Source organism: Aotus nancymaae, unplaced genomic scaffold (assembly GCF_030222135.1).
Source record: "Aotus nancymaae isolate 86718 unplaced genomic scaffold, 86718_ANA_hifiasm-v0.15.2.pri h1tg000017l, whole genome shotgun sequence".
NCBI classification, from domain to species: Eukaryota; Metazoa; Chordata; class Mammalia; order Primates; family Aotidae; genus Aotus; species Aotus nancymaae.
In genome coordinates this window covers 15,117,258-15,134,199 of record NW_026988429.1, presented here as the reverse complement: position 1 = coordinate 15,134,199, position 16,942 = coordinate 15,117,258, and the positions used below count along the sequence as shown (strand labels likewise).

Here is a 16,942-nt window from a genome sequence, read left to right as displayed (position 1 = left end):
CATTGGTGCCTCCCCTTTCAGCCTCAGGAAGCCATGGATCACCCAGAAGCCTGGACTCGGGGGGCAGAGCTCCAACTTGAGGAGGTTGACACCTCACCTCTTGGTCTCCTGGCTTCTGCCTCAGCATTTGCTGCCAACCCCACCTGTCCATAACCTCTGGCCATGTTCAATATAGATCACTTTCGCTTCTTATCTTCCTCGACTTTTCAGCAGCAATCAAGCAAGCCAACCACTTCCTCCGTCTGAAGTAACCCCCTCTTGTCTTCTGTGACAGCATGGCTCTCCCTTTGTTTCTCTCGCCTTCACGACAGTCCCTTTTCTGCCTCTTTGCAGACTTGTCCTCTCCCATCCTGGGTGGCGCCACCTCCCCTCTCCCAGCTCAGATGGGTTCTGGGTGCGTTTTTCAGTTGTCTACTTGAAATATCTTACAGGTAGTTAAAATCCAATATTAAAAATTAAACTCTGAGCTTCTCCCCTAAACCTTATCTCCCACTTCTTCCCTATTTCAGCAAATGCCATTATCACTACCCACCCGGCTGCTTGAGCCAAAAATCTGGAAGTTGCCTTTGACTTCCCCTCCCATGTTGACCCCTCGCATATAATGAAGCGGCAGCTTCTACACTCATCTCCCCATATGCATTCCCAGTCCTGTGTCTCCCTTCTGTGCCATAACTGCCCCAGCCAAGCCACTGTCCCCCATTGCCTGGACTCTCACAGAGCCTCCTGACTGGTCTCCTTGAACTTACGTAGCCTCTACCATCTCTTCTCCATACAGCAGACAGATCCATCTGTTCTCCATATAGCAGATGGGTGATCTTAAAATACACAAATACTCCTTAACCTGTCATTTCTCTGCTTTAAAAATGCACCCTAGGGGTTGGGCGTGGTGGCTCACTCCTGTAATCCCAGCACTTTGGGAGGCCAGGGTGGGAGGATCACCTGAGGTCAGGTGTTACAGACCAGCCTGGAGGAGTAGAGACCAGTCTCTACTAAAAATACAAAAACTAGCCGAGTGTGGTGGCATACTCAGTAATCCCAGCTACTATGGATCCTGAGGCAGGAGAATGGCTTAAACCAAACCCAGGAGGCGGAGGTTGCAGTGAGCCGAGATCTCACCATTGCACTCCAGTCTGGGTGACAGAGCAAGATTCCATCTCAAAAACAAACAAACGAAAGTGCACCCTGGGCTGGGTGTGGTGGCTCCTGCCGGTAATCCCAGCACTTTGGGAGGCCAAGGTGAGAAGATCACTTGAGGTTAGGAGTTTGAGACCAGCCTGGCCAACGTGGTGAAACCTTGTCTCTACTAAAAATACAATTAGCTGGATATGTTGGTGGGAGCCTATAATCCCAGCTCCTCAGGAGGCAGAGGCAGCAGAATTGCTTGAACCCAGGAGGCCGAGGTTGCGGTGAGCTGAGATCATGCCACTTCACTCCAGCCTGGCTGACAGAGCGAGACTGTCTCAAAAAAAAAAAAAAAAAAAAAAATGCACCCTGTCTTGCCACTGGGGCGCCTGTGGGATCTGGCCCTGTCCCTCTGGCCCCATCTTTTCCCACTCCTCCTGGGCGCCTGGGTCTGGTGCTGCATCACATTGGCCTGCTTTCTATTCCCTGGACAGGTGGAGACCTTTCCTGCCTCAGGGAAGGAATTAGAAGCCGAAAATGCCCTTCCATGCTGGACCCTCCTCACCAGGACATGGTGCAACTTCAGAGGCCTCCCTGAATTCTCATAGCCTTGCACTCACCCTCGCTTGTTTCTCTCTGCTTCTTCCCAGGCATTCCTCACAATTTATGATAACGTTTGATTCATGAGTCCGTTTGTTTATTTTCTTTCTCTGTCACTAGACTGGAAGCTCCCTGAGGAGTTGTTCCGCAGTAGGCAGGCCTATGCAAAGCTGTCCCAAAGTCTGAGGCAACTGAGAAGTTGAAGAAAGAGGAGGACAAAGCTAGGGGACTTCCAACAGAAGCTATGTAGGTGTCTCAGGCGGTGACGAGATGAGATGGTGGATCCTGGCATTAGCACCCAAACCCAGGGCTCATATACCATAGGGTAGGGGTGGTTCAGATGGGATTTGTGAGACAACTGAAGTGTGATGCCATCAAGTTGTTTGACCTAAGGGTAGCACTTATAGGCTTACAGTAAGTACCCGCTCTTACACAGGGAACAATAGATAAACTGGAAATCGTAGAGGCCCTGCCCTGAAACTGGGGTCAATCAGTTAAGTCAATGTGGCAGGTTAGCTTTCAAGATGGAGTTGCCTCAGCTTCCGCAGCGGTGAAGTGTTTTATTCCTGATAGGTCAGCAGCTTGCAGCATAGAGCCTGCGCAGAGCAGGTGCTGGCTTTGAGCCATGGCCATGTTCTGGAGGCACCCCTAGAGGCTGGGGGCCGAAGTGGAGGGTTTGCATTTAGGTCTGGGGGACTTCAGGTTTCTGACTTACCCAACTTGGTGGAGAGAGAGTTGTGAAAGCCGAAATATAGGAGGAAGACCAGCTTGGAGGAGGAAGGAACCAGGTTTGCCTTATAAACATTGAGTTTGAGGTGCTGGTGAGATAAGTGTGCTCCCAACATTTGCCAGCCCCAGGAAGTGGAGAGTGGGGGACCCCATCTGATAAGTCCAAGTATGTGAAAGTTAACACTGAAGCTCACAAACTGTCATATAAAATGTGTCCTGCCAGGCGTGGCGGCTCACGCCTGTAATTCCAGCACTTTGGGAGGACGAGGCAGGCAGATCACGTGAGGTTGGGAGTTGGAGACCAGCCTGACCAACATAGAGAAACCCCGTCTCTACTAAAAATACAAAATTAGCCGCACATGGTGGCGCATGCATGCCTGTAATCCCAGCTACTCGAAAGTTGAGGCAGGAGAATGGCTTGAACCCGGGAGGCGGAGGTGGCAGTGAGCCAAGATCTCACCATTGCACTCCAGCCTGGGTGACAACAAGACTCCGTCTCAAAAAAAAAAAGCGTCTAATTATCCTACCTCCCACTTTGATCAGCGCCTGGATGATCAAGTCTGAAGGAGGATTCTCTGCCTCTGAATGTTGCTGCCGCAGCACAGCCCGCCCCAGCCTTTGGCCCATGATGCAGCTCCAGCTCCCCTTCTCTTCCTCACCCTGCTCTGTATCACACATGCACATGGGTGGGTGACCTGCCTGCAGGCTCTCTCTCCACTCCCGTCTCCACTATCAGGAATCTTGCCAGCACCCCACCCAGTTTCGGGCTGCACAGGGCAGCGGTGCAGTGTGCCCACGATGGGAGGGGGCCACGTGGGCCCTGGAAGCAGAGAATCTCAGGATCTGGGAACCCAGAGTGTGGTGGAAAAGCATCTTGGTATGTTCCTGTGGACTCTGCATCCTGCGGGGAGGGGTGCAGCTGGAGGAGAGCTAGAGCTTGACCCTCTCAACTCTGGGTTGGGGTGGCTGGTCCATACTGCTGTGCGGACATGCAAATAAGGGAGTCTCCTGGGCAGCTGGAATCGTGAAGATGAGAGTTCAGGGAGGGTGGGGGTGGTGGAGCCTCAGCAGAGAAGACAGTGGTCACTGAAGCTGAGGAAGTAGACTGTGTGGAGGGAGGAGAATGGTATGGTGAGTGAGCTCCCCACCAGCCTCACTCACACTTGAGGACACTGCAGCCTATGTCCAGAGGACACGTGCTGGGAATTCAGCAGAGGGGAATGGAGGTCAGTTGGTTCATATAGTCAGAGGCTCTGTATTCTAACTTCCGCTTAGTGACTTTCCAGCTGTGCAACCCTGGGCAGTGGCTTCGCGTCTCTGAGCTTGCTTCCGGGTCCAGATCTGTATGATGGGTTTATTAATGCTTCATAAAGTAGGTGTGAGAAGGGGTTGAGGTGCCATTGGGGGACACTTTGTAACAAAAAAGGCAACTGTATTACTTGCATAACTACCAGTGACATGAGACATAGCCATACAAAAGTTGAAATGTCGTTTGTTAGAAACCACAATTTGCCTGATTTAGGGCCCTTCTGTCTCCCACTGTGTGCCCTGCAGGGGACCTAGACCCAGGGCAAGGCTGAGAACCTGGGGCAGAACCACGGGGAGGAAGGAGGTGGGGCCTGCTTACTGACCAGGCCTCGGCCCCTTCCCCTTTCTCTCTCCCAGGCCTTTGCATGGCAGGGAGAGGCCTGTTCCAACATGGCAGGTTCTTTCTAGGCTGGTGTGCAGGGTGGGGGCCTCCAGGGAGCAGGGGCATGGGGAAGGGAGCTGGAGGCACTGGGCCTAGGAGGAGAGTCTCTTGTCTTGTGGGCAGGAAGTGTGAAGTACCAAGCAGCTCAGGAACCCCAGGGAGGCGGCGGGGAGCAGGAGGGGGTGTGTGTTGTGGTGAGGAGGAGCGGAAGTCGGAAGCTCCAGCTGCCACAGCCACACTCACTGGGCAGGCCGACTGTGCAGCCAGGAAGTGCTCGTGGGAGCTCAGGCCAAGTCATCCTTTCTTGGGTCCTTTGGAGGTGAGCTAAGTGGGTCTGCCTAGGGTGGGGCTGGAGGGACCTGCGGGAGAAGGGAATGCGGAGACTCACTTATGGGTCCTTGTGGCAGGGGCCAGGGCAGGCAGGCAGGGGGAGTTGAGGGCTCCTGCAGTGCCGGGTGCACCTGCCACGAGCCTGGAGGAGGCTAGGCCCCTCCTTCCCCTCCCTTCTCTCCATCCTGTCCCCCTCCTCCCTCAGCCTACCCCTTCTCATCTGATCCTTCTCTGATTCCCTGCCCTGGCCCCACTAACCCATTGTTTCCCTGCCCTGGCTCCGCGCAGAGCCCCTGGAGGTCTGGAATAGTGAAGGGAGAAGGAAGCTCCTTGCTAAACCTCTTGTGTGTGTCGCTGGGTCCCCAGTAACTGCTCTGGCTGAGTACCCAGTGGGGGCTTTTGTGGCCAAAGGCTCCAAGTGATCCCTGACCCTAGACTCTGGAGGGAGGGAGTCTGGAAGGCCTGGGTGTGGGGAGGGGGCAGCTCTGGGTGTGGCTGCCGTGGAAGCTCAGAGTCAGCTTGGCCATCAGGGGACTCCCAGCTTCATCTTGCCTTCCGGGACCATCCCGGAGAGGCTCGAAGAGACATAAGGGGACCCTCCTTGCTGGTTTAGCTCTGGCTTAGGCCTGTTGTCCTGGTGGGCAACAGGAACCACTGCACTTTCAAAGTGCGCCTGTTTGGGACACTCTAAGACCCACTGTAGTCCTTATTGTCATAGTAAAGGGAGCTGCATGGAACAAAGTTCCCACCCACCTCAATGCCATTCCCCTTATTCCAGGGCCTAGAGTCCCACAGTTGAAGTTAATCCTTTGCTAGAATGCAGAGAAGGGTGGCCTGTCATCAGCTAGTAATAAATACCCCTCTGTTCGTCAGACCTTGGCCCAGCTTTAAAAAGTGGGCCCCAAGAGGGCCTGTCTCCCAGCTTCATGGGACTCCAGAGCATCACACAGCCCTGTCCACCTATGGACAAGGAACCACCTAGCATGAGGGTCAGAACCCGGGCTGCTGAGCTCTTTGTTGAGGAAGGAGGAGAGACCCAAGGAAGGGGTGAGGGATGTGGGGTGAGACGACCCAGGGAGGAGAGGCCCAGTCTGGCCCTAGCCCTCTGGGGGTCTTTGTCCTCTCCAGGCAGTGTCTGTCCGGGGTGTCTCTACCTCTATCCCCATGCATTCTCCCCTGGATACTCTCTGCCCATCTCAGACCCCCATCCTCTGCTCCCTTCCTGAGCCCCAGCTGGCCTCACCACAGGCTTTCAGTAGCACTGGCTTCTCTCTCTCCCTCTCTCTCTCTCTCTCTCTCTCTCTGTGTGTGTGTGTGTGTGTGTGTGTGTATGTTCACGCATGCTAATTTGCATGATGGCTCTTTCTGTGAGGGCAGGATGTGGGGCCTTCTCGAGTCATTTCTCTCACGGTGCTTCAGGCCCCAGGTTCAGACAGAAGCATCTGTCCTGCAGCTTCAGGCCAGAAAGCGCCACTCATGGTTCCTGCCTGCGATACATCTGTAATTTGGCAGCCTCCTGGGCTGCACAGGGACAGGACTGGTCACCTCCTAAGTCCCTGGAAAGGCCAGAAGCCATCACAATTTTTCCATAGGAAGGAAAACATTTCCAGGGTAAAAGGAGGGAGGGTTTGCTTGCTGAGTCTGGAAGCTCAAAAAGGGAAACAGAAATAGGCACCCTCTGGATGAAGGCTCAGGGCTGACTCCTCGAGGAGGTTGAGAGTGGAGCCTGCCCGGGAGGGCTATTTGTTTGTTTTTGTTAATTTTGGCTTCTCTAAATGGACAGCAAAACAACAAAGTTAAACTGAGCAGGACACGGTATTTCCTGAGCACCCACCAAGGGCCAGGCCCAGCACTCAGACCCATTCCAACTTTACAACAAACCTGTGAAGCGTAGCTTTTACTGGGTCTTAGTTCCTTATTTTACAGATAAGGAAGCAGGTGGAGTTTTTCACCCAGAGCCACATGGCTTCTCAGCTGTAGAGTTAGGATGGGAGTCTGGTCTGTGAGGCTCCGTGTTTGTCACTATGACCCTGAAGTGGGCCAAGGAGCGCGGTCAGGGCACCCAAGGCTATCACCTTCCTTTTTTCTTTTTTTCTTTTTTCCTCAGCTCTAGTCTTCCCCTCAGAGTGGGGGTAGACACTGAGAGCCGTCACCTTCCTACTCAGGGCAGGCTCACACCCCAGCCTCTGTGCCCAATCTCCCAGTTCTTCAGCCAGAGCACAAGGCTGCAATGGCAGGCTGAGGGCGAAACACGAACTCAGTTAGAAAGTACAATCTGGGCAGCAGGTGTCAGGTGGGCTCCTTCCTGCCCTCTAGGGTCAAAAAGAAATTGCCTTGAAGCCAGGGAGTGAGGCAGGTTCTATCTTTTAGTCCCTCAGCCACCCTTTCTGTGTCCTTCACCTCCCACAAGAGGGACACAAGGCTTCCCTGCAGGATTCTCCATGAGAAACATACACCCCCTCCCTACCTTGATGAAGATGCCCTGGATTGTAGTCAGTTGTGCTCAAGAAGAGTGCCTGGGGGGTGGCAGAGTGGAGTGGTGCTCTCCCTTCCCCACCTCCGCTCCCTCCCTGTCCCCTACTCTCTGAACTGTCCTTATACTGTCAGAGCCACCTCGGTGCTCAGAAGAAACGAAGGGCCACTTTAATGTAGAGGTAACAGAACTCACCTGACGGGGCACATGGCAATTCTTTTGCAGTGGATTCCTTTCCTCCTGCTTTTGTGCTGGTTGGGATGATACAGACAGCAGATTTCAAAAGAGATTTTACTAAACACCAGGGATGGAAAAACACAAGTAAACCAAGAATATTTTAGATGTGTAAGACCTGGGCTCTAGCCAGGTGCGGTGGCTCACGCCTGTAATCCTAGCAGTTTGGGAGGCCAAAGCAGGAGTCTAAGACTAGCTTGACCAACATGGAGGAACCCTGTCTCTACTAAAAATACAAAATTAGCTGGGCGTGGTGGCACATGCCTGTAATCCCAGCTACTCAGGAGGCCGAGGCAGAATTGCTTAAACCTGGGAGGCGGAGATTGAGCCGAGATCGTGCCGTTGCACTCCAGCCTGGGCAACAAGAGCGAAACTCCACCTAAAAAAGAAAAAAAAAAAAGACCTGCTCCCCAGTTCCTGGCCTGCCTCTGCCTAAGGGATGCCACTCTACCTTGGGGATCAAAGGCTAGCTCCATCCTCCATCCTTCCTAAGTCAGACCGACCTCACCTGGGTACCAGTAGGACTGCCTTCATGGCCTTAGGAAGTGACCACACCTTTTAGGTCATCCCACCTTTATATTCAGGCAAGAACGATTTTAAAGAAAGGAAGACATCTTTTAAATATACAATTACACAGTGCCCCTTCCACAAGTGGAAAGCACCAACAAGATGATTGGATGGGTCCTCCTTTCTGTTCAGACTGCTGCCTGGGAGCCAAGACCCCTAGGGACATTTTTGGCTGCTGATCTTTAGGGACCTATCTTCCTGGTGATGGTAAGAAGAGGTGATTGGTCACGGGCAGACTGGCCCCCAGGAAGAAGTCTTCATATTATAATGATGCTAATTCTCCTTCTCCAAGCCTCGGTCTCCCCAGTCCTCTGGCCTGGTTGTTGTGGAGGGAGAGTTCTGAGGATCCATCCCATCAGTGTATCTCTCCATCCATCTATCCGTTCATCTAGCCATCCCCTCTCTTATTTTCATAAACGTTCCACATCGCCAACTCTCAGCCCTTGCACTGGAGTTCAAGTGACTCTTCTGAATTCACGAGTGAATTCAGGAATGTCCAAGGAAATCGATCACTGGGCAGGAAGACAGAGTGATGCTTAAGAGGGCTGTAAGCTGGGTTCACACCCCAGCTCAAGTCACAGGCAGGCCTGAACCTCTCAAGTCAATGCTAATCTTTAAGTTTTTTGTTTTTTGAGACGGAGTTTCGCTCTTGTTACCCAGGCTGTAGTGCAATGGCACAGTCTCAGCTCACTGCAACCTCCACCTCCTGGGTTCAAGCAATTCTCCTGCCTCAGCCTCCCGAGTAGCTGGGACTACAGGCGTGCGCCACCATGCCCAACTAATTTTTGTATTTTTAGTAGAGACGGGGTTTCATCTTGTTAACCAGGATGGTCTCGATCTCCTGACCTCATGATCCACCCTCCTGGGCCTCCCAAAGAGCTGGGATTATAGGCGTGAGCCACCGCGCCCAGCATCTTTAAGTTTCTAATCCACTCGAACTAAAGTATGCTTCCCAGAGCTTTGCGGGTGGGAGTGGTTTAACAAATCAGTCAATAAAGTGACTGAGCCATTCAACGTCTCCATACTGAGACACAGTGACAAACAGGAAACACAAAGAACCTGGCGTCTTGGTGCTCACCTTCTGGGCAAAGTAGAACCACATGGGTAAACACATTGGGAACTACACACTGGGATACCTGCGCTCAGAAAGTAAAAGTGAGGGGTGGAGTGCAGTCAAATTGAATTTAACTGGTTTAAAAAGTCATAGCCATGGGGCACAGTGGCTCACACCTGCAATCCGAGCACTTTGGGAGGCCAAGGCGGGTGGATCACCTGAGATCACAAGTTTGAGACCAGCCTGACCAATATGGTGAAACCCCGTCTTTACTAAAAATACAAAACTTAGCTGGGCATGGTGGCGAGTGCCTGTAATCCCAGCTACTCTGGAGGCTGAGACAGGAGAATCACTTGAACCCAGGAGAGAGAGGTTATAGTGAGCTGAGATCGCGCCACTACACTCCAGTCTGGGTGACAGAGTGAGATGCTGTCTCAAAAAAAATAAAAAAAAGTCAAAGCCAGTAAAACCACATGCCTTGTCCCCATTGAATACCTGATCTGTCTCCACCCATCCTGTCTCCATTGCCTTGGGCTCCCCTCCACTGCCCAGTTCCTTACACCCCATCCCTCCCAGGCTCCTCAGGTGCTGCACGCCCCAGAGATCAGCTCTCTTCTCTTTGCTCTCTGGAAAGCTGCTGCAGCCTCTGGTATTTATTTATTTTTTCCTCTGAAAAAACTCTGCAAGGAACATTGGGTTTCTTCTGGAAAGGCAAGTCCAATCCTCATTTATATCTAGCATCAGCTTCTTTATGTACATATATGTATCTATTTGCAAGTGCATATATGCAAAGAGAGACAAGCAGGCTTCCCTCTTATCTTATGAAAAATTCAGGATGCCCTTTCCAGCAGGCCCGGCCCCACATTCCCACTCCCATTCCCATATTGGCATTGGAACTTCTCCTACCAAGTGAGTTGACTAATGGTGAGAGAAGGTGAGTTGGCGTTATCCTGGCAAAATGCTCTGATGCCCACAGGGCCATGAGGCTGGCGCTCATTCAGGTTCAACGTGTGGGGTTGGGTGAATGAGAACAGGAGAAGGGATCAGGGTTGTGCATGGCAGGAGAGCTATCTGGGCCCAAAAACCAGGCCCTAGCAGAGACCTGGAGGGGAGCTTTGGGGTCTGGGAAGAGAGGCAGTTGAATAGAGCTAGGGATGTCTCATGTTCTGGTATGTGTAAACCAGGTGCTTCTCTCCAGCTTTCCCCTCTATCTCTAAATAAGTATGTCTTCCTAGTCATTTCCTATACCCCATGGTCTGGTTTCTTGAGGAGGCTGCCGTGGGATGTGGTGGGATGAGTCATGTTTTTGCTCACACTCAGGTGCTCTCCACCAGGCAGGCCTGGGGAGGGAGATTTGGGGTCCAGGGTTTTTTCCTAGTATAGACAATAGATCCTGAGGCTCCTCATGCCTTTTGCCTTGGAAGTAGAACCGTCTCAGGCCTCTTGCCCAGAGAGCACTGAGAGTGGACAACGGGCAGCTGCATGGGGAACAGATAGTGGTAGGGACTTAAGGAGTAAACCATAGAAACCCTCCGGCTGTCACCTGGAGGTAGTGGTGTGGGGTGGAGAGACAGAACCTAGAATGATGAGTGAAGACTGGATCCATAGGAGAAGAATGAAAGGCGAGACTGTTATCAGAAAGGGGTCCTGATCCAGACCCAAGAGAGGGTTCTTGGATCTTGTGCAAGAAAGAATTCAAGGTGAATCCATAAAATGGGGGCAAGTTTATCAGGAAAGTAAAGGAATAAAAGAATGGCTACTCCAGAGCTTGGGCTGCTGGATTAAGGATACCTGTACCTTGCTGGGTGCGGTGGCTCACATCTATAATCCTAGCACTTTGGGAGGCTGAGGCGGGCAGATCACCTGAGGTCAGGAGTTTGAGACCACCCTGGCCAACGTGGTGAAACCTCGTCTCTACTAAAAATACAAAAAAAAGTTAGCCATGTGTGGTGGCATGCGCCTGTAATCCCAGCTACTCGGGAGGCTGAGGCAGGAGAATCGCTTGAACCCGAGAGATAGAGGTTGCAGTGAACTGAGATCATGCCATTGCACTCTAGTCTGGGAGACAGTGACTGTGTCAAAAAAAAAAAAGAAAAATGGATACCTGTATCTTGTGCTGACCTCTTATGTCATCCTGTGACGTAGCATGCCCAGCCTCCTGGGAATGCAGCCCAGGAGGTCTCAGTCTTATTCTACCAGGCCCCTATTCAAGATGGAGTCACTCTGGTTCAAACGCCTCTGACAAGACCAAATCCAGTATATTTGATTCAGAGCACCAAGTACAAGATTAAACACAAGAAAGTGCCCCTCCTTTTGGGAAGTCAGCTTGTTGGGGAGGCTGCCATAACTAACAGGTGGAAGTGCCCTGAAGGCCAGTCAGGGACCATTCTGGGTGGGCTGAAACATCAGAATCCTGAGACCATTGTCCAGCAAGTCTAGATTCTTGTTATCTAAAACAGGAATGCAGGGGTTGGGTCAGAGGGAGGGGTAAAAACTCAGAAAGAGATTCTCTTTTGGAGGGATTTTTAGAAAAAGGATACTTTCAAGGTGAGTTAAGAAACTGAAATGCATACTGGTCATCCTTCCTTCTCTCAGGTGCCCTCCAGAAAGGAGGCATGGGGCAAAGCGATGTTTTCTAGGTGACCTTGAATAACAGCTGGACCCCCTGACCTTGGTGAGAGAGCGTTGAAGGTTATCACTTACTGAGTGTCTAATAGTGGGCCAAGCCTGGGCTGAAGGCCGGGCGAATCACCTCCGTTAGCCCCAGCTTCCTTCTGCAGTGGGGTTCCCAGACGCTAAGGAACTTTCCAGGCTTATCCATTCAACTGTGTGTGGCAGGACAAGGGTTTGAGCTGCGGTCCATGTGGTTATTGAGTCAGCCCATGTCTTCTAGCGCTGGGCAGGGAGGAGTCGATCCCCATGGGTTTGTTATGTGTGCTGGTTGGGGTCCTGCATGCCAGTCAAGCTCCTGTCCGACAGCCTGCCTGTGCAGGACCTCAGTGTGAGGTCTGGAGCCCTGGACGAGGCCGTCTGGGCTCACTCCCTCTGTGCTGGAGCTGGGACATGGCAGAGAGAGCCACAGACTGGAATGTGGGTGGTCTGGGGTCAGAGTCTGACCACCGTCACCAGCTGTGAGTCATTATGCCAGACTCAGGCTAAGGCTTCCTCATTGTGAAACAGGAACACACAGGGGCCTGCTAATCTTTCAGGTGCGAGGTTGGGGCAGTGGTCGGGGGGACAGGTTTGGTGTTTACTGCATGTGGAAGGGGCTGTTGTTCTTGGGTATCTGGAAGTCACACATGGTTATAAGTTGAGAGAATGTGTGTTCATAGTCTTGCTCCCCAAAATATTCTAATACAGCTCACAAGCACACACACAGAATTCAAGATAGAAATCTGTGAGTGGCCGGGCACGGTGGCTCACGCCTGTAATCCTAGCACTTTGGGAGGCCGAGGTGGGTGGATCACCTGAGGTCAGGAGTTCATGACCAGCCTGGCCATCATGGTGAAACCCCATCTTAAAAAAAAAAAAATGAAAAAAAGAGAAATAAAAAGAAATCTGTGAGTAAAGAAAGTAAGGCAAAGGGAAAATAAGAAAAGACAGCTGCCAGGTGCAGTGGCTCACGGCTGTAATCCCACCACTTTGGGAGGCCGAGGCAGGCAGATCACTTCAGAACAGGAGTTCAAGACCAGCCTGGTCAACATGGTGAAACCTGTCTCTACTAAAAATACAAAAAAAAAAAAAAAAAAAAAAAAAAAATTAGCCAGGCGTGGTGGTGGACGCCTGTAATCCCAGCTACTCAGGAAGCTGAGGCAGGAGAACTGCTTGAACCCAGGAGGCAGAGGTTGTAGTAAGCCTAGATCTTGCTGCTGCACTCCAGCCTGGGTGACAGAGCAAGACTCTGTCTCAGGAAAACAAACAAACAAACAAACAAACAAAAACACAGCTGAAGCCAGGGGAGTGCTTACAACATGCCATAAGGGCCTATGTAGTTGACCCTGCACTTCCACTTTGTGGAGAGCCAGAACCATGAGACAAACCAGTTACAAGCTTCACAGTGTGCTCTGGATCTAAACAAGCCAGCTACACTGAGGAAGCGGGGCTGCTCTGAGAGCCTTGTAAGCTGTGAGCTGCATGCAGGGGATAGAGACGCACGCTTCTAGAAAACACCCTGTGAGCTTCCTGGGCTCATCTGATAAGGGCCCACCCAGAGTGTTAGTGCGGCCTGTGCACAGGGCAGCTCTGGGCAGATTTGCAGAATCTGAAGCATCCTCCCTTATGAGGGCTTAGGCTGAGTTGAGCAGAGAGCCCCTTACTGCTTCCACCTGGGCCAAATTCCAAGCTGTCAACAGCTTACAAGGACCAAGCATCCTGTGAGCCAGCTTCGTGAACAGGGTAGGCCCAAGGATAGGAATCTTGGAAAGTGGAAATAAGGCAGGCTGTGGCCTCACTGTCATGGGTGCCTGCTTCTCCCGTGAGTCTGTTTCATGCTCCTCACCTCAGTCTGTGTCTGTGTGGCTCCCACATGCTTTGGTTTACATGTCCTTTGTGGCTTGCAGCTGCTTCCTTGATACCTAGAGGCATTTCTGCCTTCTGTTCCTGCTGCCAACCACCTCGGTCTCCACGCTCTCCAATACAAATACCAAGAGAAGGATTTGATTTGGCCAGTTGGTTATTCTCAGCTAAGCCACATGGGCTACCTTCAGCCAACAGATGGGTGTCTTTGGGGCAGATGCTGCCCTGGTGCAAGTTTAGAGATTGTGGGGGCAGATGGAGTATGTGGTACACCCCTTACTCCCAGAAGGGGAGTGGAGGGCAGTGTCCCTTAGCAGTGGGCATAGATGGGGCAGAGACTCCAAACACATCTAACACACTAGGTACATGCCTCCAAAGGCTGACCGCCCTTCCCTAACCTGCTCTTGCTCTGGACATTTCCAGGGTAGACATGGATTCCCAGTTACCCCAGCGGCCAGTGCTCCCCCTAGTCCACACAGTGAGACTGTGAAAGCAGATACTCCTGGGGACTCCTGCGTAGCGTTTGCTCTGTGGATAATGGGTGACTACGGACTCTCTGACCACCCCCAGCCCATGGAAATTCTCGACCTTTACCTGGGAGACAACCTCCAGCCCCACCCAGGAGAGTGCCCAAGGGAAACGTGTGGCCATCAGGACCTGCCAGAGCCTTGCGGGGAGCAAACCTGGGCCACTGAGCCTCCTGAATCTACCAGACAAGATGCTCCTCCCTGGGGCTCCGATGTGGAGCTCACGCACCTGGGGAGCTGCTCTGCCCAGGGGGAGCACAGGCAGAACACAGCATCACCAGGCTCACCAGGCTTACCTGGGAACAGCCATCTACTGGGGAGCCCACAGCAGAACCGGAGCACGTCCACGCAGGTGGTGTTCTGGGCAGGCATCCTACAGGCCCAGATGTGTGTCCTAGACCTGGAGGAGGAGCTGGAAAAGACTGAAGGGCTCAAGGCAGGGCTGAGATGCTGTCTACCCTCATCCGCTGTGGACCTCCCCGGGGACATGGGCTTGCACTCCAGCCCACCTGAAGAGGAGGACTCCGGGGAAGACAGCAGTGAGCCTGAAGGGGAAGGCCAGGCATGGCTGAGAGAGGGAATCCCAGACTCTTCCCCACAGTGGGGAGCTGAGGAGGACAGCATGTTCTTCAGCAACCCCCTCTTCCTGGAGAGTCCTTGCTCAGAGAACAGCACTTCTGGAGAGCGCTTTTCCTGGGGGGCTTCAGACTGCCATGCAGGTGTAAGGACAGGACCTGAGAGTCCAGCCACCCTGGAGCCTCCTGTCCCAGGAGACACGGTGCTGTGGGAGATGGGAAGTGAGCCGGATTTGGAGGACAGCGCTGTTACCAGTGGGCATTGTACCCCTCCGTTCCCTGTGCCCATCTATAAACCACACTCCATCTGCTGGGCCTCAGTGGCTGCTGCTGAGGGGGCTCCTGCAGCACCTCCTGCTCAGGGGGAGAGTGAGGTAAGCCCAGTCTTGGGAACAAACTAGGGCTGTGCTGGGAACACAGAAGGGAGGGTCTGCCTCGGGGTCACCAGGCCCAGGACATCTTTTCTGATGCTAAGAGCTTTTGGAATAACCTGCATCAGTATGTAGCAAGGTAATAGAGCAGAAAATCATAACCAGTATGGGCTTCAGAATGAGATAGGACATTTTATCAATGCCATGATGTCAGCTGGTAATTAAGTCCACAAATGTCTCCATCTCACCAGCTCCAAGGGGCTATGTCTAGATACGTTTGGAGAACAAACAGCTCCTCCAATTGCAGCATGTTCCAGGTCATCTCAGATTCTTCCCCTCCCACCTCCAAGACACTCCCAACTGTAACAGGGCAGAGCTCGGCCTGCAAGGGTGACCTCTGCCCCTAACAGAGTGGTGCCTATTTCAAAAGTCCTGTCCTCTCTCTTCTTGACAGATTTCAGCATGTTGTTACTTTTAGCTCATCATCTTTCATTCTTCCCCCATCCAATGTCAATAGATCAGGCCGATATGACAATGGCAGAGAGTCTTAATATCAACTAAGGATGGGGACAAGCTCTGTAAGACAATAGGGAGCACAGTTTTCCCAGGGAGGCCTCGCCTTAAGAGATAAGGAGACTCAAGATGGCAGAGCGTGGCTGTAATTTTCTAATCTCTCAATTCCCTAAGAACAATGAAGAGCTGTTACCCAGAGCAGCTCTGTCACCCGAGCCCCAAGAACAGAGGAGCTCCTGGGCACTGATGGGAGTCCCCTCCACCACAGTTAGGGCTGTGCCTGTGGAGGTGCATGTTCTCAGGACGTCCTTTTTTTTTTATTTTTGAGATGAAGTCTTGCTAAGTTGCCCAGGCTGGAGCGCAGTGGTGCAATCTCAGCTCACCCTCTGCCTCCTGGGTTCAAGCTATTCTCCTGCCTCAGGTTCCCAAGTAGCTAGGATTATAGGCGTGCCACCACACCCAGGTAATTTTTGTATTTTTAGTAGAGGTGGGATTTCACCATATTGGCTAGGCTGGTCTCAAATTCCTGACCTCAGGTGAACCACCCACCTTGGCCTGCCAGAGTGCTGGGATTACAGGCATGAGCCACCACGCCTGGATATGGACTTCCTTGCTCTAAGCACTAATTTCTCAGAGGAAAGCCTAGGCGTGCTATAAATTGCACACTGGCTCCTGTCTGGGAAAGCAGAGCCCACCCAACCCAGTATCTAGGGCTCTCACCCTCCCTAAAACACAGCCCCTCCTTGGGCTGGCACCACCTGAGGCAGGGCCATCTGGGCAGACTGAAGGGAGAAGGCCTCATGGGATTTGAGAAAGGCCCTGGGAGCAATTTTCCTCTGGTCATCTCTCCTCTCCTCTCTCTCTCTCGACTTCTCAGGGAGATCAGCTTGGCCCTGCTCCATCTGCAGCACCGTGTGTGGACGAAGCATTGACCTGGGAATCAGGATGCATCGGATCTGATCTTGGCCCTGCTGCATGTCCTGTGCAACCTTGGGCAAGTCACTTCCCCTTTCTGGGCCTCACTTTCTTCATCTTTGGAGGAGGAACATGAACCCATTTATTTCTAGGGCCTAGCACCAACAATCCTAGGATGTGGGGCTTCTCACATCCAGGACTCTCCTGAACTGAGGCTCCAGCCTGGGTGGGAGGAAGAAGGAGGGGCTTCTGTCTACTCTTGGCATCCTTCCCCTCTCCTCTTTTCCCCCTCTCCCTGCCTGGCCTCTCCCCTCATTTGCTTCTCTGTATCTCCAGGGCTCATGGGAACACCTTTGCCTCTCTCAACAGGCCCTGCCCAGCCCTGAGGGCTGGCAGAGAGCAGGTCCTTTTTGGCCCCAGGTGCCTCTTAACTCCCAGGACAGAGGTAAGCCCTAATAAGGGGGTTTGGGAAATTGGGTCCTGGGAGGATTTAGAATTTGGAGTGGGGACAAAGATCATTCTTGGATCCATGGTTGTCATTAATGGGTCCCATTGTATTATGTTTAAGCCAAACAGACTTGGGGTTAAATCCTGCCTCTTTATAGAGTAAATGAAGGAAATCTACAAAAGACCTATTTTTTACCCCTGTGTCTTTGTGGTTTAGCAAAGGTCCTGAGCCCTTAGTTGCCTGGAGGCTGGAGTTGCAGGAGCCGGCTGTCTGTTGCCT

General features: G+C 52.3%; 1 protein-coding gene across 5 annotated transcripts in view; it reads left to right on the top strand.

The window, feature by feature from the left end:
* Window positions 1-16,942, top strand: part of PSD4 (pleckstrin and Sec7 domain containing 4) — a 45,521-nt gene that overhangs the window by 10,361 nt on the left and 18,218 nt on the right. For 2 of the 5 annotated variants that reach the window (XM_012438962.2, XM_012438963.3), the window contains exons 2-4: window positions 13,738-14,790; window positions 16,178-16,294; window positions 16,552-16,660. In XM_012438962.2, coding sequence (XP_012294385.2) covers window positions 13,852-14,790; window positions 16,178-16,294; window positions 16,552-16,660 — 1,165 coding nt within the window. In that variant the 5' untranslated portion in view covers window positions 13,738-13,851. Of the gene's footprint in view, window positions 1-4,285; window positions 4,461-12,035; window positions 13,195-13,737; window positions 14,791-16,177; window positions 16,295-16,551; window positions 16,661-16,942 lie in introns of those variants that run through there. The other 3 variants (XM_012438964.2, XM_012438960.3, XM_012438961.3) reach the window with 3 other exon arrangements.